This window comes from Empidonax traillii, unplaced genomic scaffold, assembly GCF_003031625.1.
Source record: "Empidonax traillii isolate 1590-97213 ecotype Southwest subspecies unplaced genomic scaffold, ASM303162v1 scaffold125:size1524877, whole genome shotgun sequence".
In the NCBI taxonomy this organism is placed as follows: domain Eukaryota; kingdom Metazoa; phylum Chordata; class Aves; order Passeriformes; family Tyrannidae; genus Empidonax; species Empidonax traillii.
The window spans coordinates 1,305,147-1,331,711 of record NW_020955318.1 but is presented as its reverse complement, the minus strand read 5'-3'; the positions used below and the strand labels follow the sequence as shown (position 1 = coordinate 1,331,711).

At 37.3% G+C, this 26,565-nt stretch overlaps 1 protein-coding gene across 1 annotated transcript in view; it reads left to right on the top strand.

The window, feature by feature from the left end:
- SEL1L3 (SEL1L family member 3) overlaps positions 1-24,262 on the top strand; it is a 32,737-nt gene extending 8,475 nt beyond the window's left edge. Inside the window, exons 5-24 of the mRNA XM_027883359.1 lie at positions 929-1,044; positions 1,807-1,862; positions 2,855-2,987; positions 3,548-3,680; positions 4,370-4,516; positions 4,942-5,153; positions 6,775-6,954; positions 8,007-8,126; positions 8,753-8,893; positions 9,950-10,012; positions 11,043-11,219; positions 12,824-12,951; positions 13,604-13,687; positions 16,040-16,130; positions 16,240-16,324; positions 18,190-18,299; positions 19,576-19,703; positions 21,408-21,510; positions 21,606-21,678; positions 22,972-24,262. Of these exons, the coding sequence (XP_027739160.1) occupies positions 929-1,044; positions 1,807-1,862; positions 2,855-2,987; positions 3,548-3,680; positions 4,370-4,516; positions 4,942-5,153; positions 6,775-6,954; positions 8,007-8,126; positions 8,753-8,893; positions 9,950-10,012; positions 11,043-11,219; positions 12,824-12,951; positions 13,604-13,687; positions 16,040-16,130; positions 16,240-16,324; positions 18,190-18,299; positions 19,576-19,703; positions 21,408-21,510; positions 21,606-21,678; positions 22,972-23,141 (2,450 nt within the window). The 3' untranslated portion in view covers positions 23,142-24,262. The remainder of the gene's footprint in view (positions 1-928; positions 1,045-1,806; positions 1,863-2,854; positions 2,988-3,547; positions 3,681-4,369; positions 4,517-4,941; positions 5,154-6,774; positions 6,955-8,006; positions 8,127-8,752; positions 8,894-9,949; positions 10,013-11,042; positions 11,220-12,823; positions 12,952-13,603; positions 13,688-16,039; positions 16,131-16,239; positions 16,325-18,189; positions 18,300-19,575; positions 19,704-21,407; positions 21,511-21,605; positions 21,679-22,971) is intronic.
- Positions 24,263-26,565: the final 2,303 nt, after the last annotated feature.

Sequence of the window (26,565 nt, the reverse complement as noted above, 5' to 3'; positions counted from 1 at the left end):
GACAAAATGATTCAAGGTCTTGCCTGCATTTCAGTGTTCAAGAATCCCAGTCTGTTTCCCTGACCAAGAAAAAAGTTAAGAGGTAGTAGGACCATCTTAGTCTCTCAATGCTTGCAATATTCCTGCCAGAAGACAGCTGGGAGCTGGCTGGCAGGCTCACAGAGGAAATAAGCATGCAGAGTTTTAAATGCGTACACCTGGCTTTCTTGTAATATGTTTTTCCTCCCTTCTTTGCAAGTTTCACAACTGATCTTTTCCTCTGTTATTTTTGCTGTTTTCATTTTCTCTGTCTTGTAACCAATCTAGATAATTAGTTTATCCATTAGAAACTGGATGCTTTTCTTTGAAAGCAAACAAAAAGGGAAGTTACCAGATTTATTATGAGATTTGCTTGGAGAAGTTTTGCAGCCAGTTTTATTCTCAGTGTTAGACTAGACTATCATAATAGCCTGTTCTGGTCTTAAGAGCTCAGACCACGAGTCTAGCGTCTGCAGGTCTAAGCAGGGTGGGGGTAGAGTCATGTTGTACTGGATCATTGCACTCACATGCCCCCAGTCAGTGTTGAGTGGATACCATTGTCTACTGTTCCTTTCTGCTTTTTACTGCAAGTCACATCTGCTTTCTGATGTTTGAGCCTCCCTGTTTGCCTTATGTTTAGTCTGTTTGTCCCTCGGACAGTCGGCTTTCATTTTGTGGTTTCATGTGGGAGGCTGAGCGTTAGTACCCGAGGTGTGTAACTGAAATGTGGAGTGTGTGTCTGTGGGATTCTGTGAGAGCTGATGTATGACTTGGTGCGTGCTTAGATTTCTGTTGGAGATGAAGAGGATGAAGAGGACAGACTCACTGGGAATAATACATTAGGAAGCCCATTCTTACTGTTAATGTTTCTGTGGTGTTTATTTCCTTTTTCTTCCTTTATTTCTGTCAGGTTATGTGCATATTCAGATGCATCTCATGAGGGGTGATGACCTTGCAGTGAAAACTAGCTTCAGCCTTCCTCTGAAGCAATGGTTTCGACTGGATCTCTCTTTCAAGGGTGGGCAGGTATGCTTGCTACAGAATTACAGGATCAAGGCTGAGATAAGTCTTATGTCATTATGCCTCTGACAAGCTCATTAATAGCTGAGACTGAGAGAAATACTGTAAATTGTACATGCTCACATACTAAAAGAATGAAAAATCTAAAACTAGAAGCTGTCAGGGGATGTTCAGACATCCAGCTTTGGGAAATCAGCTTTGATTGACTGAGTTGGATTGAGTGCATTCTCAGCAAGCATTCTGATGACACCAAGCTGTGTGGTGGGGTTGACACACTGGAGGAAAGGGATGCCATCCAAAGGGACCCAGACAGGCTTGAGAGATGGGCCCATGGGAACCTTATGATGTTCAACAAGTGCAAGGTGTGGCACCTGGGTCAGGGGAATCCCAAGCACAAATACAGGCTGGGCAGAGAGTGGACTGAGAACATCCCTGAGGTGAAGGATTTGTGTCTGTTGAGTGACAAGAATTATAGAATCATTAAGGTTGGAAAAGACCTCCAGGATCATCGAGTCCAACCTTTGGCCAAACACCACCTTGTCAACCAAACCATAGCACTAAGTACTGCACGCAGTCATTTCTTGAACACTTCCAGGGATGGGAACTCCGTCACTTCCAGGGGCAGCCTGTTCCAGTGCTTGACAACCCTTTCAGTGAGGAAATTTTTCCTAATATCCAATCTAAACGTCCCCTGGAGCAACGTGAGACTGTAATAATTGTACCCTGTAACATTTCTTTTATTATAATTAATATTCTATGTTCTTTTAGATAGAAGTAAGCAGTGTTGGGAAGAATTTGAAAAGATATCATCATCAATCTTTTACGTAAGCAGCATTTTCCCCTTTGTGGAGGAACATGTGTGTGTGTTCAGATACAGAAAATGGGAGAAGGAGAGCACAAGTTTGTAATTGAGATTCCAGTTGATTTTCAAAACGTCTGTGGTCTTTTTCCACACTATGCTTTCAAAACTAGCTTGCATTACTGTGGTTACATTGGGCATGAGCTGAATGTTTTTCTTAATGCCGTGAGTTGGTTGAGTTAACACAGTGCATGATATAGTACTAGAGTCTGAAAACCCTCACTAAAAACTGATTACCAGATCGATGTCGTTAGGATCAGTCTTTGAATGAAGTTTTGGCCTTACTGAAGTGAAGTTTTGCTGTTGCTGTGAGAGAGCCAGGATTTCACTAGTGGAATTGTTACCTACTTTGCTTAGTTAGAGAGCAAAACTGCTATCAGAAGTATTCTTTCTCTATTCTAAGCAACCAAATAATTTTTTAAAATGAATCTTTAATTGTTCCCTTTCACTATAATTTAAGATTGACTCTTTCTTGTGTAAATAATTAAAAACCCCACTGTTAGTAAGGAAACTACATAGCAGTAAACAGCATGGCAGATTTCAGTGTTGTTTCTTCTCTGCTGTGCTTTACAAACCAGAAATTGAAAATCTGTAAATAATAACTGTAGGACATAAATTTTCATATACCAATTTTAGAAAAGTGCAAGGGAGAAGTGGAACTGAAATCTTTGAGGTTGGGCAATGATGCATAAAAAATTAGAAGATACTTACAGGTCAGAGAAATAAAACACCCTGCTGGTTTGATATGTTTGTAGACAAAGGATTTGTTAAATTTACTCCCAAAATTTTTCACACTAAATGATAGAGTAGATTTTGAGAATAAACAAATAAGCAGAGAAAAAGATCCTGGCAATGAGTATAAGAGTGTCAGTTACAGAAATTCTGAGATAATAAGTTCTTTCTTTTCTTTCACAATGCCTCTGGATAGTCAGCTTATTTCTCTTTTATGTTCTCAAGTTTTAGGGAAGATTTCTATTATGATGACACTGCTGGATACTTTGTTCTTGGAGGCAGTGGATATGTAAGTGGTATTGAAGCATTCTTTGGACCTGTGAAATACTATCGTCTCAATGTGTTGGAAACAGAACAGGTAAGTGAAAGCACTGTTTGAGAATGTTTAAATATTAGCAGCCAACTATGACCCTATTTTATTTTTTTTAACCGGACTTCTTACCAAGTGATAAACTAGCTATGAAGCATAATAGTATCTGGGAGCACATTAGCTTTATTAGCAATGTTAGTTGCCACTTCAAACTCTAAACAGTAATACTTTGGGCCATGAGTGTGTAAAGCAATGTTCATAAATCTATGTTTAATAAGGACTTGTTTTCAGTATTGTTTTGTTGCGAGTTTCTGATTATACAGTATTGGACACATTTGATAATCTATAGTTTTGTTAAAATTGGTGGTAAAAGTCACATGGGATTGGTCAGTTTTGGAAGTTCATCCATGATTTTTGGATTATGATGACTATTTAAAGCCATAGTCTATTGTGGCCAGCATCAGGTTGTCTGACACATGATGTGCCAGATAAACTGATTGTAATGAATAATCTGTTTCCTTTTGTTATTTACCCACAACGCTTCTTTCTAGCTGAGCATAGACAACAACAGATACAGATACATTTATCCATCATTTGCCTTTTTACAGATTTCTAATCCTCTTCATGACAAAGACACAGTGGAGCAAATTGAACTCTACTACGAGAGATGTATGGACATTCAAGAAATAGTTCATGAGTACAGATATATTGTAAGGCAAGGAGAAAAAGCTCACAGAAGTTGTAAGTGTTGATCTATGACACAGGAGTTTTAAAATGTCATCCTTGGAGACCTGTTTTCTTTCCTCTTAAAATAATCTGGAGATCAGTCATCAAAAGTAATCTTAATTCAGCCATGACAAGAAAAAAATGAAATTTGAAGAGTTTAGCTTTGTTACTGGTAGCTAAAACTGTGTTTTTTTCCCTGCAAATACTTTAGTACCATGGAATACAAACTTTAATCATCTTGATATTTAATAAGACAGATGCCTAAAGGGACAAAGAAATACTTTCAAGCTTACATGTAGTCTATATAATTGCCTTTCTTTTTCAAAATGACCCTAAAGGCAAATGTATTTTAAGCCCTTTCCCAAAAATACTTGAGTTTTGCAGGAACGTTTCTGCCACAGTTGCCTAACAGTCAGTAATTAACAGGTTAATGAAGCTCAAATGTGTGCTGAAAACGAGCTTATGTTTCTAATTAGCAGTCGATTGCATGCATTGTGACCAGAATATGGAAGAAGAAATCTTAATGTATTTTTAAATGGCCTATGCTAGCTGTAGGAGTTTTTAGTACTGCTGTGTGTCAAGAATGTGCTCATCTTGTCTGTGACTTTTTAGTTTACCCTAGAAACATCTATTTTCCTCCCAGAAACTTGTTTTCAAGGCCGATAAAGTCATCTTTCTTGTCTTAAATATATTGTTTTCTCTAGGTTACTATGAAAACTATTATTTGGAGATGATTCACAAATACGGAGAAATATCCAAATGCGATGCCTTCATGTGGGGAAAAGAACTCAGGGAAAAGTACCACACATTGTTCAAACTGTTACAAGAAATAGACTTCAGTAGTCCAGATGGTAATCATGGGGGTTTTTTTATTGTTCTTAAATAACTCCACAATATATGTCATGTAAGTTAGTATCCTTTGACTCAGTTCATGTGTTATACATTGCTTTTTCACATCAGCTAACTTAGGAGTGTCATGTAGCTTATGTGTTGCAATATGCTGCAGATGAAAGGATGGCTTTTTAGGTAGAAGGAATCATAGAAATATCTCTATGCTTTTAGTGGTTAGTTACTTTGAGGCGGTCTTTTGGATTTTTATTCACCCTTCCTATTTAATATACCTTGTATTTTGGTTGAATTTTTGTTGTCTGCATTGAGAATACCATTCAGCATGAAAAATAACAGAATCTGTCTCAGTCCCATTAACTTAAGGAGGGGAAATCCATTCCTAATTTTAACGCTTGCAATAACTATGCCTCTTATATTTTATTTTTAGTGTTAGAAGATGGCAGTGATACAGTTGTAGAAGTTGGCCGGAGGATATTTGAGAAGGTTGTGAAAGGTCTCTCCAGTGCCAATGGCCTCAGCAATATGGGCTCTTCTGTCCCTCTCCTAATGGATTCCAGTTGTTGTGGATATCATAAGGCTTCCTATTTTCTTGCAGTTATATTTGAAACAGGGCTCGGTGTGTCTGTGGATCATATAAAGGTAGTATATTTAATATGTGTGGTTATGTCTGTGAAACTAATTACCTTTAAGGGCAATTTAGAAATGGAATGAATTTATGATCAGTTGAATTAAAAAAATTGAAATGGCCCCCCCTGTATCCAGTCAGTAGTTGAAGGGATTCCCCTGTAAAGCTACTTGTAAATAACTTGATGGTAGTGATGTCTTTATGAGGTCTTGATGGTTGGAATCTTTATCCTGCTCATCCAGAACAAGGAAAGCAATGATCTAGTAAGACCTAAAAATGGTGGTAAAGTGAACCATAAAGCATAGAATGTACAGCTTTTCCAAGTCATTGTGGAGCAAGGATGAGGTAATAGCCCTTCAGACACCCACAGTCATTTGTAGATGGGTAAGAAAAAAGTCTTCCATCAGGCAAATTTCGTAAAGGGAAAAAGGTGCATAGTACAGTCAGGAAAGAAGTCCCTTTTTACAGTGTGCAAAAATGTGGCACTAAGTATATTATGGTCAAATGATTAAGGGTAACCAAAGTAGAACAGTTTTCTTTTGGAAAAAAGTGACTGTGCTTCAGCTGAGCAGCTGCAGAGTATGTGAACTTCTGACCTTTTAGGCAGGTTGCAAATAACTGATATGTTTCCATGCGATTCAATTTCAAGGTCAAATAAAGGGAAGGTTTTTTTATTTGTCAGGGGAAGAGGGCAGCACTAAAATTACCAACAGATATTTCATTGTGATATAATACACTCATAATAATGTTATATATGTATATATAATAATGTGATATATATAATAGTGTGATATAAAACACTCATAAAAAATAGCAGATCTGGCTGTTGTGGTTACAGAACGCTAAATTGGAAGAAGCTCTGAGAGGCCATTCAGAGACCAGGCTCACCTACAATTCCTCCAACACAAGAAACCTTAGACAAAAACCTTTTTTATACTCTAATTAGGGAGTACACCTAGTGGTAATTATGGAGGCTGAGTCATTTCATCATTGGATCTGCTTCACATAGTGTAGGAAATAATTTAATATCCAGCACAAATGGAACACTATTGTTTTTAAATCTGTGCAGGTGAAAAATAATAGTAGTACTGAAAATGGTTTTGGGCAAATGTGTGGTACATAGACCAATTAACATGTATCTCAAGGGAGATTTGTGCTGAAATCCTATCAGTCCACAGGTCCTGTGCTACTTCTGTCAGATCCCTAGGGTAAGATCCTCAAATGCTGTTCATTAACTTCCATATGTTTGCACTGAATTCAGTGTGAAAGCTCCACTTGGAATCAGTGGACTAGTTAAGTCACTGCTGGGTATAAAAAGTGTAAGAGTATAAACAGTATGTAATAAAATGACATTAAAAAATTGCTGCACACTTAGAGGTGGCAGAATAACTGCAATACTTGAAAAATATTTAGAGTCTAGTTTTTCTTTCAAGTCTTTCTATACATAGATAAGACACTTTAACTATTTTAGGGCTGTTCTTTCTGTAACTGTATATCATGTTTACATGGTATAGCTAGTATATCAGCTACCAGTATGAACTGGTTCCCTGTAATCTCCTGAAAAGCGCTAAACTTGTGAGATGTGCAATGAATGCAATGAATTCACTCTTGTTTATGTCTGTTGATTTTTGTCAGGGACTGCTGTATAGTTTGGTTGGCGCTCAGGGGAATGAGAGACTTGCTATGATGAATCTTGGCTATAAACATTATCAAGGCATTAATAACTATCCACTTGATTTGGAGCTGTCGTATGCTTATTACAGTAATATTGCAATAAAGACATCGCTGGATCAACACAATATAAAAGGGGAACAGGTAAAAGAGTTATAAGTGTATCTGAATTTGTCTTCTGTGCAAATTATTTTTCACATATTAATATTAATTGTGTGGCCACAACATTTTTGTCTTGATTTACAAATCAGCTGATTCATGCCTCTGACAGCGGCAGAGGTATTGGACTAATGATTTTCAAAAGTCCCTTCCAACCCAAATCATTCTATGATTTGATGATTTTTAAAAATCCCTCAAATTATATGTAGGTATCATTACTTTGTTTCTTAACCAGGGGAATCAAAATCAAAATTAGGCTCAAATCCTCAGAATTGTCCACATGCCTATCTTTCGTCAAAGTCCAGTTGCTATTCTTGGGCCCTAATTCCTCACTCACATTTTTAATTATGAATATAATTGGATGTGTTTATTAAGCAAATTATCTGTCAGACATAATGAAGTTTATGCAAGAGATGAATTATCCTCTCCATACTTATACATTTTCTATAATCAAATGTAATTGCTTGATTGTTAAATAGTTACCTGATACAGTTACAATAAAATGATTTTACGATGAGCTGCTAAAGAAGAGGTAACACAACTTGATCTGTAAAGAATACTCAAGGTAGGTTAGTGCTAGAGTCCTGGCTTATCAGGAAGAATTACTATTGTACAGAAAATGGAGAGATTTTAATTGCTGAAGAATTAAAAATCAGCAGACATACCGTAGAGTTCTGTGGGGCAGGTCTTCATCAAGCTTTCTGCCAGCCAGTAGAAAGTCTTAAAAGGCTTAAAAGCACTTCTTTGTCATTGTTAACAGTATGTAAAACTAAAAGATGGATTGGGGGTGTCTTGGTGTACCTTTCCAATGTAGAGTGGACTTACAGTTTTGTACTATAACAAAGTAGTAAATATTTTTTACACTGAATGTAAGAATAGTTAATGGACTGGTCATCAGAGGAGTGATGATAATTTTAAAATCCAGAATGGATCATGAATTTTTGGGGATAAGCAGGAAATGGAAAACATTTTCATTTTGGTAGCAGATGTGTAAATTCATTGCATAATAATTTTTTTTTGGTTCACCTACTCTTCAGGCATTTGTTGAAACTATAAGACTGATGGATGATGAACTGTTAAAAGCTCAAACAAAAGAAAATGGTGATGTCTTTATGTGGTTAAAGCATGAAGCAACAAGAGGAAATGCAGCTGCACAGGTATAAAGTGATAAAATTCCTCTTTCTTGGTTTTAGACACATGTCAGGGATGTACATCTATAGGATTAGTAGAAAAGTTGTGGGGGAGAGTGAAACAGACAGATGTTTTCTCTTTTTACCCAGAATTGCTTCTTTTTTATGAGCTTGAACAATTTCCTATGTTTCTGTCTGATAATATCCAGTAAGCATGAAAAGCTAAAACAATGATGCAAGGCAAAAGGGAAGAGTTGTCAAGTCTTGGCAGCCTCCTTCTCTGATCCTTTTCCCTCAGTTTGTATTTGATACAGTGCAATTACTGCTCCTTATCTGAGACCAGCAGCAATAGGTGTAATAATGAGCCATTTAAGATGCATCAAATCTGTCTTTATCACTTATCTCTGCACTTAAATCAATCCAGATGCTGACAGCTGTAAAAATATCCCTGCTCCAGATTTAATATCAGTACATTCCACCACTGGGAAGCGCTGTGAATATTCCTGATAACCAATCGTTTTTGAACTGTTGAGGACGTATAACTATATATTGTTCACACATTTGAAATGCATCTCAGCTGAAGAAGTCTGCTCCTGCAATTCCATTTCAATACTAGCATTTATAACATTACTGCTTATGTTGTTTTCTTTTAGCAACGGTTGGCTCAGATGCTGTTTTGGGGCCAACAAGGAGTGGCAAAAAATCCTGAAGCTGCAGTAGAATGGTATGCAAAGGGTGCAATAGAAACAGAAGATCCAGTGTTAATATATGATTATGCCATTGTGTTATTTAAGGTAAGTCAAGTTTCGTGTTTTCACTTCAAAATAATCATGCCTATGACATGATGTTTCGAAGTTGTCTGCAGTGAAGACTGTGTACAAGTGCTTTTAGATTTACTCTGAAAATCAATCAATGGACATGAAGCTAATGTTGATTTTTATCAGAAAGGCACAAAATTTTAAAAAGAGCTAGTTAAGAGCAGTTTAGTCACTTTGTTCTGAGCCAGATTCAGGATCAAAATACCACCCAATTAGTGAGTCCTAACTTTTCCTAATGTCTTGTCACCTCAAAAATCCAACTGGCTAGTAGGCATAGGCCTTGGTGTAGAGATGTAGGTAAAAATTTGGTCCTTTCTTAAAATGCCCTCTATTAGATCTCTGGGATTTGGGGTTTTTTTGGAATTAAACTGTCTCTGCAGACAGTTTTTCCCTGCTAGAAGCAGTAGACAGCAGAGGCTAAACTGAAGCATAACCAACCCACCTGAGTCAGATAAGGTATATCAGCTGAGCGCTGTCACCCATAAAACACTACAGAGCACTGAAGGTTAGAGATATCAGTGAAGAACCTTTAAGTCTTTCACCCATTCCTTTGACAGTGCGGGGTTGTTCTCTACGAAATGCTTGCTTTAGTTTTGCTTGTGTTAATTTTGAGCACCCATGATCTGTTTGACCCGTGTTTGGAGTTAATTTATATCACAAACATGATATCTGTGTATTTCCTCTCTATTACATGCTTTTTCAGGAAAGCTGAGAGCTCTTACCGTGAGCAACCTATGCCCCTTTGAATGCTATTCATTTTTGCTTAGGTGCCAAAAATTAAGGATCTGTGATATTATTTACTCATAAAAATCACTTGAATATACTGATGAAATAAATGTTCCTAGACTGAATCACTGAGATTTTATAAAGCTGTGAAGGAGGGATGAACACAAAGCTGCTTGTTTTGCTGTAACTGTTTAAAGCCAAATGGCACCTAGTAAATAATAGTATCAGTGTTAAAAGTCATTTTGAATGTGCAGAAGTGAATTTTTATCAGCCTGCATTTGATTGTTTCACATATGCATTTCCTAGGGCCAAGGTGTGAAAAAGAATATGAAACTTGCGTTGGAATTGATGAAGAAAGCAGCAGCCAAGGTAATATGCAATAAATATTTTATTGTAGAAGTCCTATGCCAGGTGCTAATAATAGTAAACTGATTTATATAAAACGCCTGTTACCATAATTCTGTGTAAATACTTGTTGCTTCTTCAGTGTCTTCACCATGAATATCGAAAGCCAAATTCTCCCAAACTGGGAGACTAGCCCTGTGCCTGTTCTATGATTTTTTTGAAACAGGAGAGACTACCTGTTCTACTACCTGTTTGGGAAAGGCTTGAATAAACTGAGTGGCTTTCATGCTGTGATCAAAATTCCCTTGACTCAGGACCCGAGGAACAGATATCCAGGAAGAATCTTAGCGACAGCAATTTCCTTGCTGTCCTTGAACTCAGAGACTCCAGAGCACATTTTCTATTCAAAAACAACACCACAATTATTGAAAAGTTTAACTACTTTTACCTTCTAATGGGTAAATTAATAACAGGCTGTCATACTTCCAGCCCCATATGATCCACCAGTTTATGCAAGGAGCTGGTGACTCATTGCAATAAAAATAAAAACTGTCTCAAAAAGGTTTTCTCCTCTTGATCCATAATTATTGATGCAAAGACGCAATTTGGTAATAGCAAGTAGCAATATCTTAAGCAGATCTGTGTGATGTTGATCAAATGCAATTTGAAAGCAGCACTAAAAAGGTCCGTATTCATTGCTTTCTATTTATTCTTAAGGAAATGTTCTAGTTTAAGTGAACTGGGTTTTCTGATTGCTAATCCTACTAACTGGGTTCTGGGAGTTCACAAGAATAAGTGTCCTGTTTTGTACTTGCAGAGGAAACAGGTGAAAAATCTGTCACAATTTGTTCTTGTCAACAAGTGAAAGTCTGAATGCAGACACAGCTGAGACAAATAAGAGAACACTGTAGCCTTATTCCTCACTCTAAATATGAGGCCACGAGGAAGAGTAGTGAGGAAAAAAAGTCAGCAAACCTTTATAACCTTTAGTTTCAAAAGTGACCCAAAGCAGAATCAAACGTGTGACCTGAGGCTGCTCTTCTTCTTCCATCAGGGCTTGCCCCAGGCAGTGAATGGATTGGGATGGTATTACCACAACTTTAAAAGAGACTACAGGAAAGCAGCCAAACACTGGTTAATTGCTGAAGAATTGGGAAATCCAGATGCATCATACAACCTTGGTGTCCTATATTTAGATGGGATTTACCCTGGAGTACCTGGTAGAAATCAAGTAAGTCAATATTTAACAGTACTATTTCTTACATTAGGGCCCATTTTAGAAGTTTTTTCTTCTTTCTTGAGATTACTGTGTTCACTCTGAATTGGATTGTGATAGCTTTTATCACAAAGAAAGGTTTTACTGGGGGATTCAGTCAGATTGCTTAGAGATGTTACTCAAATAGTCAGAATTGTGTGCATGTGTTTGTACTCCCTTTATTTAGAAACAAAACAGGTTCAGGTTTTGCTCCAGTGACTGCCTCTGCTTTCCTCCTTCTAGTGGCAGCAGCCAGGAAAGATAGTGTGTGCTCTCACATCACGTGATCTTTTGGCTTCTCTCAGTTTTAGATTGAAAAGTATATAGGGAAAGAATTCCACACTAACTGAAACAGCACAACCTTGTCCCTGAACCCGTGAACAACTATGCTACGTTCTCGTAGCTTCTGCCAACCTCAGAACTGCAGTGAAGAGCCTTCTTTCCAGACTTGAAAATGTAACTATTTATTACAGTTCTGGTAGACTGCAGTATTTTATTTTGTCTTTCTGTGAAACCACCCCTTAACTTTTCTCATCGATATGTGAGAAATAATTTTTCCCCCAATAGGAAGGGTCTACTTTAGTTATATTTCTTTTAATTAACTAGGTATTTTATGACCAACAGCACAAATACAGTGAAGTAGGCTGTAATAAACACAGGCAGACCTCATGCTTTGAGCTAAAAGATGTTTCCAGTGTGGCTTGTGAATTCTGAGATCTGGATATGCTCCAGTCAGTGAGCATTTTTGCTGCCAGCAGCAGTGGAGCTCAACAACATGTGTATCTGGCAAACACCTTTTTCTTTCCTGGAGGCCAAAAAACACATTTCAGAGTGGACTGATTACAAGAATACACCTAAAAGTACCCAGGTTTCTTTAATCACCAAAGCCGAGGGCAAGGAGAAGTTACGGCTATGATGGACACCCTGAAGTCTATACTCAGTCACAGAAAACATATATTGATGGTTAATAATTTCCTCAAATAAATTATTTCAGGCTGTATGCTGTTTTGATTTACTTTATAGATTACTGTTTCTGAGGGTAAAACATGGAGAGCCACACAACCCTCCCACTTTTGTAGTTCTGGCCCTGCTTACTCAACCTGTGTTATCTTTTATAAACCAGTTTCAAAGATTTGAGCACAGTGGTTGTGCACTGCTGGACACACTGAGCATTTCTGCTGCTGCACAGCTGTTACTTGGCATCACCAGTGCAAAAGTCCTGTTCTCCAGGATCCCTTGTTAATCTTCCTAGTAGTGAATAACTAATTTTACTTCTGTCAGTACGTACAAGACTTTTATGCTTCAATACCAGGTGTTATTTACACATTTAGACACTTTTTTATTTGTTGATCCCTATATTACCAGAATATATGTTTTTCAAAACTTTTCCTGGCCTAAACTATTAAAAAGTTAGAAGAAAGGAATTAATTTCATCTAAGTACATTAAAAGTAGCTGAACTGTCTTGCCTTCATTAGCCAATTGCCTATTTTAATTCATTTGGTGGAACAAGTCCTGAGGAAAAAAACCTCAATAAATATTAGTAGTGCAGAGTTGCTGATTGTCTCTTACTTCTTCACAGACAGTTGCTGCACGCTACTTCTATAAAGCTGCCCAAGGAGGACATATAGAAGGGACCTTACGGTGCTCTCTGTACTACATCACAGGAAACATGGAAGACTTCCCTAGAGATCCAGAAAAAGCTGTAATGTAAGGAATGAGACCGTTTACTAAATGGCAATATATTTCTGATGGGAATATTTTCGTTACTGGTGATTTTTAAGTCCATAGTCTAAATAAAGCTTTGTACTTCATGGTGCTTACCTCCTTGACAAAAAGTTCTTTTGCAGTAGTTTGATCTGCGTGACTGTGTGTATTATTTAAATGGCCAGCAGATTTTGAGAGATATTTGAGTACTTCTAGTACTTTTTATGTTTTCCAGAACAATTTGTAGAGATCGTATCAAACTACTTGGAAAGGTTATATCTAACAAAGCCTTGCGCTTTTTTTGATTTTCAAGAAATATCAGACTCCTAATCTGGTAGAACTGGTATTTTGCATGGAAAAAAAGACAGATAACTACTGATAGCACTTTTTAACTTACATTTGTTTTCTCAAAAAAAAAATTGCCAAGAAAAAAACAGGATGTCTCTAACACGCTCATAGAGATGAACAGACATCATGTTCTCACTTCAGTCAGTTGTTACAAGACTGATGAGCAATTACAATTAAATCCCACAGTTTGGCTTACAGAAGAAGTCAGAAGTTGATCCCATATCCTTTTGTGTTCACTGAATCAGCTTGAGGTGGGATAACAGTACTGGAGTATAACTGTTCATTTTTTGTTTGATCATTTTCACAGATGGGCAAAACACATTGCAGAGAAGAATGGCTACTTAGGTCACGTAATCAGAAGAGCTCTCAATGCATATCTGGAACTTTCATGGTATGTTTCTCCTGTTCCCTTTTAGTTTATTTTCTATTTTTCATTTACTTATAGCATGATAAAATAATTAATATTTGGGATCACCTCAAAGAAAGAACAAAATAGTAGCACCGCTGAAATCACTTGCAAAGCGTCCAGTGACATAAAGGGAAGGAGGAGTTGACCCAAAGCATAATTCAACAGTTCTGACAGAATCAAGGGAAAAATAAGGATTTTGTAAAGTGAAATAGTTGAATCAGCTCATCGTGGTTTTCAGTCCATAATATTGTGGCGTCCGATGTGCACTGGATTAACCAGAGGAACACCTTTCACTTTAAAGGTTCTCTTTGTTCCAAACCCCGTATTTTGCTTTCTCTTTTCTTCCGTATAATTCCATGTCATGAAAACTCAGTCTGCTGAATTAGATTTGTTCATTTTTCTGTGTATGGTTAATATTATCTTTTCTGTAAGTAAAATATGAGGCTACAATATCCAATGAGCCACTCAAGAGGTTTTAAAATAGCCTCCAGGCAATGCTATAGGCATGAGCATCAGATACTGTACGTGCTGGCATCAGACTGTCATATGTGATTAAAACACAACTAAAATGGCTCATTTAGTCCTACAGTGTCCCCCTGCAAGTACTTAATTAGTGCTTCAGGCTTAGGAGATCTACAAGGAGTTGTCTGTGGACTGTTCTGGAGTAACCCATTCCTAGAAGTGTCTTTTTACTCAGTTCATCACAGACATTTCTCCTGAGGCTTGAGCTCAGTTTTCAACTCTGAAAAACTCTGTTGATATTTTTGTACTATGTTGTGTTGTACAAACCTGTGACTCTGTCCAGCTCACTTTGCAGTAGCATGAACATCCACAGATAGATTACAGGTAAATCATTGTGATTCCAGAGAGTCTGGGCTCAACAGCCAGGAGGAAAAATCTGCTGGAGCACCATTTAAGAGATGCCAATGATTGGTAGTTACTTATAAATACTGGTCTTACTCATCTCTGGGTTTAGGAGTATGGTCATGTTGAAATGTTTGCTCCTGAACAATTCTTCATGTACCTTGCATAGGTGTAAATTATAACACTGCCAACCAGACCAAGTTATATATGTTCCTCAGTCACTGGTGTTTGCAGACACGTGTTCTACACATCTGTCAGTACATGGTACAGGCAGTTTGATCTTCACAGGCTGATTTAAAGGCTTTAAATGTAATTTCTTTTCTGAATTGCCCTTTGAGACCTAAGAATCAGATGAATCAATTTCTCAGCTTAGGAATTCCAAATTCTTTCTGTAGTCACAGGTCTCCCTAGTCCTAGATGTTTTTACAGGGCAAGTACAAGGAGTAATTTGTAATCTTGCAGAAACAGGAGGTTACACCTGCTAATTCTGCAGGAGTGAACTGCAGGAGAACTGCTTTCATAATTTCATTTGCTTAAGCACCTACTCTTGAACAAATGTGTATTTGACTGTATTCACTTCCAGTATAACAAGCCATCGAAACCTGAAACTTGCTATAGCTTTGTGTTGTGGAGAAAATCATTGGAAGCATGACCCTTTAATAGTAAATTTTAGCAGGAAAAAAGTACACCAAGTGGGTTTTTTGTTTATCTTGTAATTTTGAAAGTACACACGTTATTTTAAAGGCTTCCTCTTAATTTTAAATGTGTAGTCTTCATGATATAGAATAGATGAGTGACAGAGAATATGAGAGCTGCTCCCCTCTAGTATCACAATACTGAATTGCTATACTGCAAATGCAATATTAGCTTTTTTTAGTTGTTTTAGTCAGTGAGGTGCCAAGAGTCCTTAAAGAGACTGAGATATGTTTTATTAACACAAATACATTGAGAGACAAAGCCTGTTTCAAAAAGCCCGTAGTCTAAAAAGACAAAACAAAACAAGTCATATAAATAACACAGTAAAGCATACTGAAGAAGTATTCAGATAAATGTTAGACAGGTACATACACGGCTGAGTTAATTATGGATTTTTTCTTAATAGAGAAGAGTCTTTTAAGAATGTTTTATCTGAAACATTTAGATAGACAATTGGGCTTTATATCAATTCCCTTTTATCGTCAGCCTGGCACTTGGAGTAAATGCATACTCGAGCTGTTGTAGCTGCAATACAAGAGGGAGAAGGCTTCGAATTCCCGAGGTCCGGCACGGCTGGTTATGCCGAGCACTGCCAGTACATGTCGCTGTTGCATGCGTTTCCCAGCCTCTTGCTCTTACTATGTACCAAAAGTTTGCTCGTAGGTGATTTTATAAATTTATTTAGTGATTTCAGTTGTTGTTTTTTTTTTTACTGTAACTAAAATTCATGTTATTTTTGTTAGATTTTCATTAATTTATTTCATCTAACATTAGGCATGAAGCTCTGCTGCATTACGTTTTAGCAGCTGAAACTGGGATTGAAGTGTCACAGTCAAATTTAGCACACATCTGTGAAGAAAGACCAGTGAGTAAATGTATTCACAACTTATTATCCCAAAAGGAACACTTGTTAATAGTAATGTGATCCTAATCTCTTACCTGTGATGTTAAGGAATCAATTATTTTCTTTAAAGGACCTGGCAAAGAAATACCTAGCAACTGATTGTGTTTGGAGATACTACAATTTCTCTGTTTCTCAAGTCAATGCTCCATCATTTGGTATGTATAAGGAATTATTTCTGAATTTTAATTTTGCTTTTTTTTAAATTTCAAAAACTGTGTCACGACTTCTTTGTGAGTGAGCAAGTTAAGGGAAGATTAATCCCTGTTAATCATGCATTTCCTTTCTAATGTTTTGATAGGAATTTTGAGGAAGAAAAGATAACTTACGTATTGTGTTTCAGCACACCTTTTCTGAAAATTTCCTTCTTATGGCATTAAATGTATAAAATTTGAATAAAATAAAATAAGGTAAAAAAGCTAAGTCCTGAGGAGGAGCTAGATATTTAGGAGTTTGAGCAGTTGACTCATTTTAAGAAGTTTAAAGTTTAAGGAAAAAAAAAAAGCAGTAGACTTTAGGAGCTCCTGCTGTTTAGTTTATGGAAGGGAAAATCCAAAAGCAAATATACTTCTGTTCCATAATTGAGTCATGAGAAACTAATAAAGGCTAAAGGATTCCTTATCTAATTTATTACTAGCTTTTCTGTTCGGGTACAGAGTTTATCAATGTTGGCAGAACTTACCTTAGGGAACTAAAGGATTCTCTGATAAAAAAAAAAAAAAAAAGGTCTATTTACGTATAAGTTACATTCCTCAGGCCTTAAACTTTATTACATCTATGACTTTAGTAACTGAGCCATTTTGGTGCCTTTGAAAGCATTACTGAACATTTAAAAACACTGATCTGATTGTCTCACAAGAGCATTTAAGTGGTTTGTAATAAGCACGTGAGAAAGTGGAGTGTAAAAATAATTCAAGCTATTTGTTTAAATACACAGTGTGGAAAATTTAAATGTGTGGAAACTGAACACTGATATATATAGCCTGGGGCCACAGGAGCTGACAAACCCTCTTAGCTTTCCTGAGGAGCTTGTAGGCACCTTAGCAAGGTGCAGTTTGGTTGACGCTTCAGTAGATCCACTGGTACAATCTTACGTTAGAGAAACTTCCAAAGGTTAGACTCGTGGGATGGGACTGTGATTCCATTCAGGTAAAGGAGAGAAGACTTGCTGGGTTCAACAGGGGTAGAATTTTATTACTTCATCTCTTCCTCAGTAGCAGAAGGGGAGTTTTATCTCAGACCCTTCTCTGCAGTAGTGTAGGATCAAATCCCCAGTGTAGGGCCTGGGATGAAGAGTGTAATCCTGGCAGTGGAGATTTCCAGGGCTACCTTATCAGTGCAATGCAGGGTGACCTCAAGTCCACAGCCTGTTGCAGAGTGCACTCCAAGCCAGGCCTGGAATGATGCCGTTGGTATAGATGAGGGGATCCCTCTTCCTGATGATTATCTACAGCATTCATGGCCTTCCACTGCATCCGTTCCAGCCCATCCATGAGCCTTTCTGCCCTTGCTGTTGGGTTGGTAACTAACTTGCTTCCTGGAAGGGCTCTGCTGTAGTCCACTGCAAAAAGCAGGTGGGATTTCTAGGCAGCTGCTACAGATGCACAGTGCAAGGTGTAGAAATGTTTCAACCCATTTGAGGAAAGTTTAGGTCAGACACAGTCCTGGGAGTTTTTAAACTCCTTAGCATAGCTTAGTGCGATGTCATGCTTGCTCCTGTCTGGGTCAGTGCCTTCTCTTTTGATGCATTTCATTACTGGGCAATATCACAGAAAGATGTTTGTCCAGTATTTTCTGGACATTGACTGCTTCTAGACCATGAGAAATTTCATGCAGGATATATATATTTTCAGTGGGAGGCTGATGTAAAGTATCCACAGAGACAACCAGAGAGAAAGAGTAATTTTGTTTTTTAGTATTGTCCTTTAAATATAATTACTACTAACTTCTCCATCACATTAATAGTTGGTTAATTCTATTCCTACAAATATTCTAAATGACCTTCTACTGGTTTCTTGCACAGCTTATTTGAAGATGGGCGATTTCTACTACTACGGTTACCAGAACCAGTCTAAAGACCTGGAGCTCTCAATGCGGATGTACGCACAAGCTGCACTGGAGGGGGATTCACAGGTGGGTCTGCAGTTGTGAAGTGTTTATAAAACACTGGAGTTTAGAACAATCTGAGAATTCAACTGAGACTGATGCTTCTGTTTGACTACATCTGCACCGAAGAAACCTGCTACAATAAGTTACAATTATTTCAGAATACCTTGTGAGTCAGTAGTTGCTGGTTCAGGATAATAGAAGGTAAAATTAGCATAAATAGATAGTCCTAGAATTAGTCTGTTTTATCAGCTAAAGGTGAAAGGCCTAATTCAGTGCTACCTATCTTGGCACGATTGACCCAGTTGTGACCTTGGCGTTTTTGCTATTACAAGGGGAAGAATTATTAGACTGCTGAGTTCTATCCCAATCCAATCCTCTGCCATTTTAGAATATAAAAAAGAGGACTGGCATATTTCCCTTGGTATATTGAGTAAATCCTAGGGTGAATTTGTTCACCACGAAGGCTTCATCTTAAAATGCTTTATAATTAAAAGATTCACCATGTCACATTACCAAAGACATACAGTGTTTCAGCACTGAGTTTCCTGTCTCAGACCCTCCTGAACTGTCCTGGTTGTAACATTCTGTTCTCCCTGTCCCTATGCCAATGTTTCCAGACAGTATCTTGTATGTATGTGAAGTTATTAGAGGTAGCATAGTTGGGTTCTGTTTTGAGGATACTGGGACAAGACATTACTGCTAAACTACCAAAGGAGAGAAGAGATGCATGAACAGTTACTTTAAATTATGAAAGCCAAACTGATGGGGAATCCTGTAATATGTCTTGTGTGTTCATTTTCATGGTTCTGAAGAGACATAGGGATGCATAAGATTTGTCCAACTAGGCAAAACTGTAAGACTAAGGACTTAAGTTGTCTGGAGGAAATTTCTGCACTCACTTTCACTATCCAGATGCTGTTGACATGTAGAGCTAACTGGAGGGGAGTTGCACAAAATAGAAATCCATTTCTGCTTTCAGTCTGTATTCCCATAGTAGGTGAAAGATGACAGCTTGATATGGTGGCTGTGTTTAAAGAGCAACTAAAAATAATAAAGCTCGTGTCTTTTTCCTGATGGTTTCTAAGAAAATAGTGTCATAACATCTAAACGCTTCTTTTGCATTTTCAGTGTTTACCTGCACATATGGTTAGGAGAAAAGGGTCTCATAATTATTCAGTGAATATCACATTGTATTCGATGAATTTATAAAAGAAATTTATAATTATTTAGATTCTTGATGTTTAGATATACATATGAAAATTTGATGGTTAAAAAGCATGCATGCTTTTTTTGCTGTTAGGGTTTCTTTAATTTGGCCCTTGTTCTAGAAGAAGGCAACTCCATACCTTCCTACATTCTGGATCACTTGGAAATTGATCAAGCATTGCATTCTAGTAATACATCACTTCTTCAGGAACTTTATTACAGGTGAGTCTTTTTTCCCCTTAATCAGCATCTTCTGATTTTCCACATAAATAGCATTTACTCTGGAGAACAGCAACTCCTGTAATTATTAACTCTGTTCATTTCTATGATTTAAGGCAGGTTAAGGCTGACATACTCAAAATGCCTGAATTCCCTAAATATGTTTCAGTTTATGCCTGTTAAAGAGACCTGATTATATGTGCTTGCCTGGAATAGCAGGACTGGATTTAATGATCCAGGAGGTCTTTTCCAGTTCAATATATTTAAGTTCCTAAGTTAGGCACTGGTGGTTTGTGTGCAGTTCAAACCAACATTTCAGTGATAAATATAGCATAATTTAATACAGAACTTTAAAGTGTGTAACTGGTATACTAGCAGTCCTTCCTTAATGATTCTGCAAAGATGTTCCAGCCTGTTACAGATATTGTGGCACAGAGCATTAGATTTCTGAGAAGGTTACATGTCTGCTGCCTGAACTACCTGTGCCAGCGCTATTTATGCACAAACCACCTGGTCTGTGAGCTCTGGTTCTGGTGTAGAACTTGGGTTTCCTTGACCTGGGTAAAGCAACATGTGTTGGAAAGCACAGTGGGAATGGAAAGTTTATACTTTGGTGGATTTCCCTTTCAAGTACTTAAGGAAGGAGAAGCTAATGTTTAATACATGACTGTGTGAACCAAGAATAAGTGGTTTGTCATCTGTTTTGCTACTGAGTATTGTGTGACCCCAAAAAAGTGGAGATGATACGACATGAAAACCTCATTTGTCTATTCTCCAACAATCTCCTGAAATTGTTCTGCACTGCAGTTAGCCTGAACTTGTACCCTAAATTACTTTCACTCCATATGGGACTGCTGGTTAGATAAACAGGGGTTCTGGAACATCTGGGATTGTAAGCTTGAGTCTGAATTCTGCCTTTACTTGGGCTGAATCCACCTGCTTTGCTGTGTGAGTAATTCCAGAGCTGACAGTGCTGAAGGGTTTTTCCATCATCATACACTTTTGTCCAGAAGGGCATGTACTTTTATATATTTTATATATAAAATTTATGACTTTATAACTAATTTATATGTATATTTATAACAAAATGAATATAGAAAATTTATATTTCTGAATATGGACACCCCACCCCTGCTTCCTCAGCTGGGAAAAAAAAGAGTCGAAGCTTAAAATAGGTGCCTGTGATTTAACTTTCTTAACTCCCCTAGTAGGTGAAGTCCTAATTGATAGAACTGAGAGAGCTGCTCAGCTCACCCCACAGGAGATACCTTGTGCTAGTCACCGAAAGCACTCTTCAAGCTCTAACTGCATCCTGTCGTGCTCCATTGTCTCTAAAGGAGGTTTAGGCTCCAGCATCCTGCTTAGGCAACTAAAATTTGTATGTCTAATCCAAGTCCTACTGCTGTTGGCTCACATTAGTAGAACTTGTACTCTGACTGCTTGGGAAGCGTAGCTTGGATGCTTAGACCCATTGCTGACTAATAAGAATATAAAAAATACACTCCTAGGGTAAGGTATTCTGTGCTTAGTAAGTTTAATCTGGAATTTCTCTGATTTTTTCTTTACCATCTATGAAGTAGTGATGATGATATTTATTTGTTTTTCTGGGTTATTGAGGTTGTCTGCAAACCCATTGAGATTCTCAGATGACTGATACCACAAAATTGTAGAAAGGACTAATGAGTTGTTTTAATCTTCTTCTTGTAGGTGTTGGAATAGTAGTAACCAAGAATCAATTAGTCCGTGCTCATTAGCATTGCTTTATTTTTACATGAGAGTTGTCTGGAACAATATTTTACAGTCTACTCTGGTATGTATTGCTCTTTTACTAAAGGTACAGTTCATTTGGAACACCATCTTCGCTCTGCATTGCTTTAATTATGTCTTTTAAAATTACTGTCACAGATATACTTCATGGGAACCTTCCTTTTATCGATTCTCGTTGCATTTGCAGTGCAGTCTTTTCAGTCTTTATCTGGTAAGTATGTGTCACAGTAAAACTGTAGAAAGAGGAGTGATCTTTTTATTTCAGTAAAAACTTCAAAAATAAAAGTAGGAATTCTAGATTTGAGAGAGATACCTCTAAACAGTAGCTTCTTTGACATGCAAGTCATTTTTTTATTGGTGAAAAAGGGTGGATGAAGCAAAGCTTAGCTTTAAGCCTGTTGGTTTCTGGACAATTTCCCTTGATAGAGGACGTGGTTAATAAAAACATTAAGTTTTTATATATACAAACTGCATGAGATTATTTCCTATCTCTCAGCGTGCAGTATTGTTAGAGTAATTATATGACTTTGATTTCCTCTGTTGTCTCTGCAATATGCAGTGCAACTGTGTTGTCTGTTGCATATGACTGGATCCATTCAGGTACAAGGTGGGAGAAAAAGTACCAGCCAAGAGCTGGTACTTTGGAGTAACTTAGGAAGAGTCAGTTCAGCCTTTTCTGACCAGTAATAGAATCAGTAAATGCATCTAGTCAGGAGTTGCAGATTTCTTCTGTCCTAAACTAGAAAGTTTTACTCTGTGTTGTCTCTTCTGGTGAGATAGAGAATATTAAGGGACAGAAAATCAAATGCCAGACTTCAGTCTGTTAACACATCACTTTTTTTACCACATTGAAAGAGATATCACAGACAAAACAGCATTGCTGATGAGTGGGGAGAAAACCCCTACCATCACATGCAAAAATTATGAGGAATCATTTAAAAAGCACTTCCAGCTTCAATCAAGTGTTTCACTTCAAATCACAAGACTTGATCTCGATCAGGAAATTGTGAAGTGAATATGACCAGTTATGAAAATAATTTCTTCCACTAAATAAATTTTCTTACATTGTGTTTTAAGCCCAGTAGGCAGCTTAATTCTATGTCAGAAAAGAATGTTTTCTGACATATTTCTGTAATAAAATACAGAAAAAAATTACTTTCATGTTGACAACCTAAACCTATAGGAAATAGTTTTAAAAAAACCAACACCATTAAATCAAAATATTATTTGAATTAAGACATATAGCTGTGAATAATGCACTGAATATGAAAGTAATTCTGAAATTCTGCTTTCTTTTCTTACTAGCTATAATTTATGTAGGTTGGGAATAATGCAACATATGTATAAAGTATATAGTTAGATATTCTTCTGTCAATATTTCCTAACCTTTTAATATTACCTTCATATGTAACTTTATATCCACGTAATATTTAAACATTGGTTAATAGACTTCCTGGGCACAGTGGGGTATTTTTTAATAATTTCTTTTGACATGTTTCTGAAGCCCGTAATTCTCCTGGAAGAAGATCAGAACCATTGTCAGATGATGCCCCTTCTTCTTCAGGGAATAGCAGCGAGGATGCTGCCAGACTTGTACAGCAAGATGAAACTACTTTTTCAAATGATTTAGCACAGCAGGAGTCAAACCCTCAGAATCCTCTTGTTGCAAGCTGAAGTGTAGTTTTCTCAAGGTTGACATCCATTGGGAAGATGGGATATGAGCAACCACAAATCTAAGAACTGGCAACCAACCCTGTACGTGGCATTAATAATGCAGCCCAACAGCTGAACTTGTAGGGAAATTCACTGATCTGATTTCTCCGTTATAGAGGAAAACTATCCCTGTAATTTATTTAACACTCCAAACAGATAATGCAGAGTGTCTCACTGTACCAAACACATGATCATACTGGATGTCATGGAAGGACCTGGAAGGAAATATGCAAAGTCTTTGCCTAACTGAAGAATGAGCAAACATCCCACAGGTGTTGATGAAGAAGTTTTACTTACACATCTAATCTCTTATTAAATTGCCTTTACTGCATTTGAGCTTATTTTTTGGTGAAGTTACCAAAGTTTTCCAGGTTGGAATCATGGAAATTACATAAAAGGGAAACTCAGTGACCAGCACTTTCCAAGTTCTGTGGCACACCAGCCAGGACTTCAGTACATGCAATGGTAACATTTAGGGGTTTTGCATTTTATATTGCATTCTATTTTTATTATGCAAAAAGTGTTTTATTTTGAAAGAAAGCACACCAGGAATATTTGCAGTATGGTCATAATGTAGTAGTTCTGCTGGCTAAGCCCTAGTCAAAGTTTTACCAGCATCAGCAGTTCCCTGGTGGACACAACAGAATATTTCCTTCCCTGCCAAGAGCAACTGATTAGAGAAAGTAGCTCCCCTAATGAATAAATAAAAGAATATTTAAGTGTGATCAGGTGACATAAAGTGAACAAATATTTTCTTTTTGGATTCTTCCATAGATAACGCTGGCAAGGATTTATTTTGTGTTTTACAGTAACTCTAAAAGGCACCTATTTAATTTGATAAATGGTGGATGGGATAGATGGATAACATGTATGGAGTGCAAATACCTTCTGTCTGATTTAAAGCTGTCTGTAAAGTGGCTGTAGGAAAGGTCTAACCTTTACAGCAGGTGTGCAATCACCTCTGCAAAACGATGTAGATCACAGACTATAAATTGCATCAATCTATGCATTATTGAGGGTTAAATCCACTCGCCTTGCACTACATTATTTACTCTTGTAAATAAAAATATTTTTCTAATTCAGCCTGTATGTGGAAGAATTTCTTTTAAAGCACCGGTCGAATGAAATAGTTGCAAATTTTCCAGATCATTATTTACATGTCTGTTTTCTTAGCTGCAAATGGGACAATCAGCCACGCTTTCTCTGAGGAATACAGTGTTCTCACAGACCAGACCTGGAAGAGTTTTTGTTTTGTTTTTCAAGCAAGACACAGGAGGTTTCAGTAAAAAAAGAATGATTGAAAAGGAAAAAGAGCTCTGACCTTCAAGAGAGATTCATATATATATATATCTATATATATATATATATATAAAGTGTCTGCACACACATATCATCAGGGCATGTTTCACTTGCTGAAAACTGAAAATTAAAAAGTGTAGAGAGAAGAGTTGATGCTTTGAGGCAGCAGTTCTGTTGACAAGTCATGGGAAAATAATTAAGATATTGAAGGTCCCCCCTTCCTCCAGCTCAGAAAGTAAATAATGGGCCATGGTACTGAGATTTTCATTATTTGATCAAGAACTATGCAAAGAGTACTTTTTGTTCTTACTAAAGTTGTAGGTACCTCTTTTGCTCTTTTTATGTATAGGTAGGTATTGCGATGTGTTACAAAGGAGCTTGACTCTTACATACTAAGTTGTTGTTGAGTTGCTGGGGTTAGATGTTGTGCTTTTGATATCCACTTCAAATGGATTCCGATTATTTTTGAGTCTGTTTTGAGTTGCAGAATTTGATAAATTTGATTACATCAAATTCCTTAACACAAATTTATGGATATTTCAAGAGTTCTTTCAACTTTGCTTTTATCACCTAATAAAAGAAAAGCAGTGTACATCTGTATTAAAACTGGGACAGGTTTAGATGGTAAACCCTGAAATATTGCAGAAAGTCAAGTGTAGCCGTTGAGGAGAAGTAGACAATTGTCACGACACAGTCGTGGTGTTAGGTACCAAATGGCAAGTAGAGCTAAATAGTCACAAAAAGCTATTTGGACGTGCATATGACAAATCTTGCTTGCAGTTAGCTACACGTGCAAGGTGTATTTTACTACAAATGTCACATGTAGCAAAATTGAAGCCCCTGGTGAAATATTAATCCCACGGGAGTTTGTCAGTGGTGGTGGTGGTGTTATTGCAACCCCTGTGTTGCAATCCAGGAGTTTAGATTGTGTACATACAGGTCAGAGTTAAGTGTTAGCAGTTAGGCTGACTCCATTTTCCTCTCCAAAGCCAATGTTCTCTACTCTAGTAATTAACTAACTTGGGGAGGTCTGCCAGAAACATGATTTCACATCTGTATTTCAGAAGGCAGTTGCTGAAGCTGCAATATATTTCTTGACGCCAGCAGTTAATAGTTCAGTCTTTGTTTATTGTTACCTATTACATCAGAAGTTCTACCAAAGTATACTTAAAGTATGTTAAGATAAGCAGCTCTTCACAATAAACTGGCAATCCTTAAGGCTAAAATAATAAGTTACAAGAGGTGAAGGATAATAATGTAAGATCCAGGGGGCTACTGTTCGACAACCCGGAGAATCAACCAATTCTCAGAGAGAAATAGAGAATGGTTAGTTAAGCAAAGCAGCCACGTAGTTCTGCTACATCCACAAGGATTGGGGGGGGGGGAGGGGGAAGGGGGAAAGGCAAAAAGAGATGCTGTATCAAAAACTGTTTTTCATAAAATGAAATAAGATCACTGAAGTTTATTGTTTCTGCAACCAGTGCTGGGTGGTCAGGATGGGGACGAGGAAATAATAAATCACCATTATAGAGCTAAAATGCTCTGTATACGTGGCTTATACAAATTTCATAGCAGTCCAGTCTTCTGAACAACACAGGTCATGTGTAAGCAGTACAAGTGATGCCCATTTTTCTCTTTCTCCCTTGGTTTAGCCCAGAGTCATCTTCAGCAAATGAATTAGAGACAACAGAGAATTTCAGAGAAAATCATTTTGTGTTATTTACAAAATAGGTGCCCAGTTATCTGAAATTAATGCAGTTTGCAGCAAGTAAACCAATTGGCATGTTACAGCAAGCGACAAGGGAGAGAATTTGTTACATGCAACGTATCAAAGCCCTATGGGAAGACAGGAGGATTAGATATGTGAAGATAAGCTTAAAAAAATAAATCAATGTTGAATAGTTCTGATTAGTTAACAGCTACAAGGTTATGAAGGAGGCAATTCAAACCAGTTATGAAAGATTTGAAACCGCTGAAAAGTTTGTTCATTTAAGAATTGCACAGTATGGTAGTAGCAGGAGAGCCCCGAATGTAGGGGGCATCCTTATTTGAGTGGATGCGACCACTGACTGCATGGTGCTGCTTC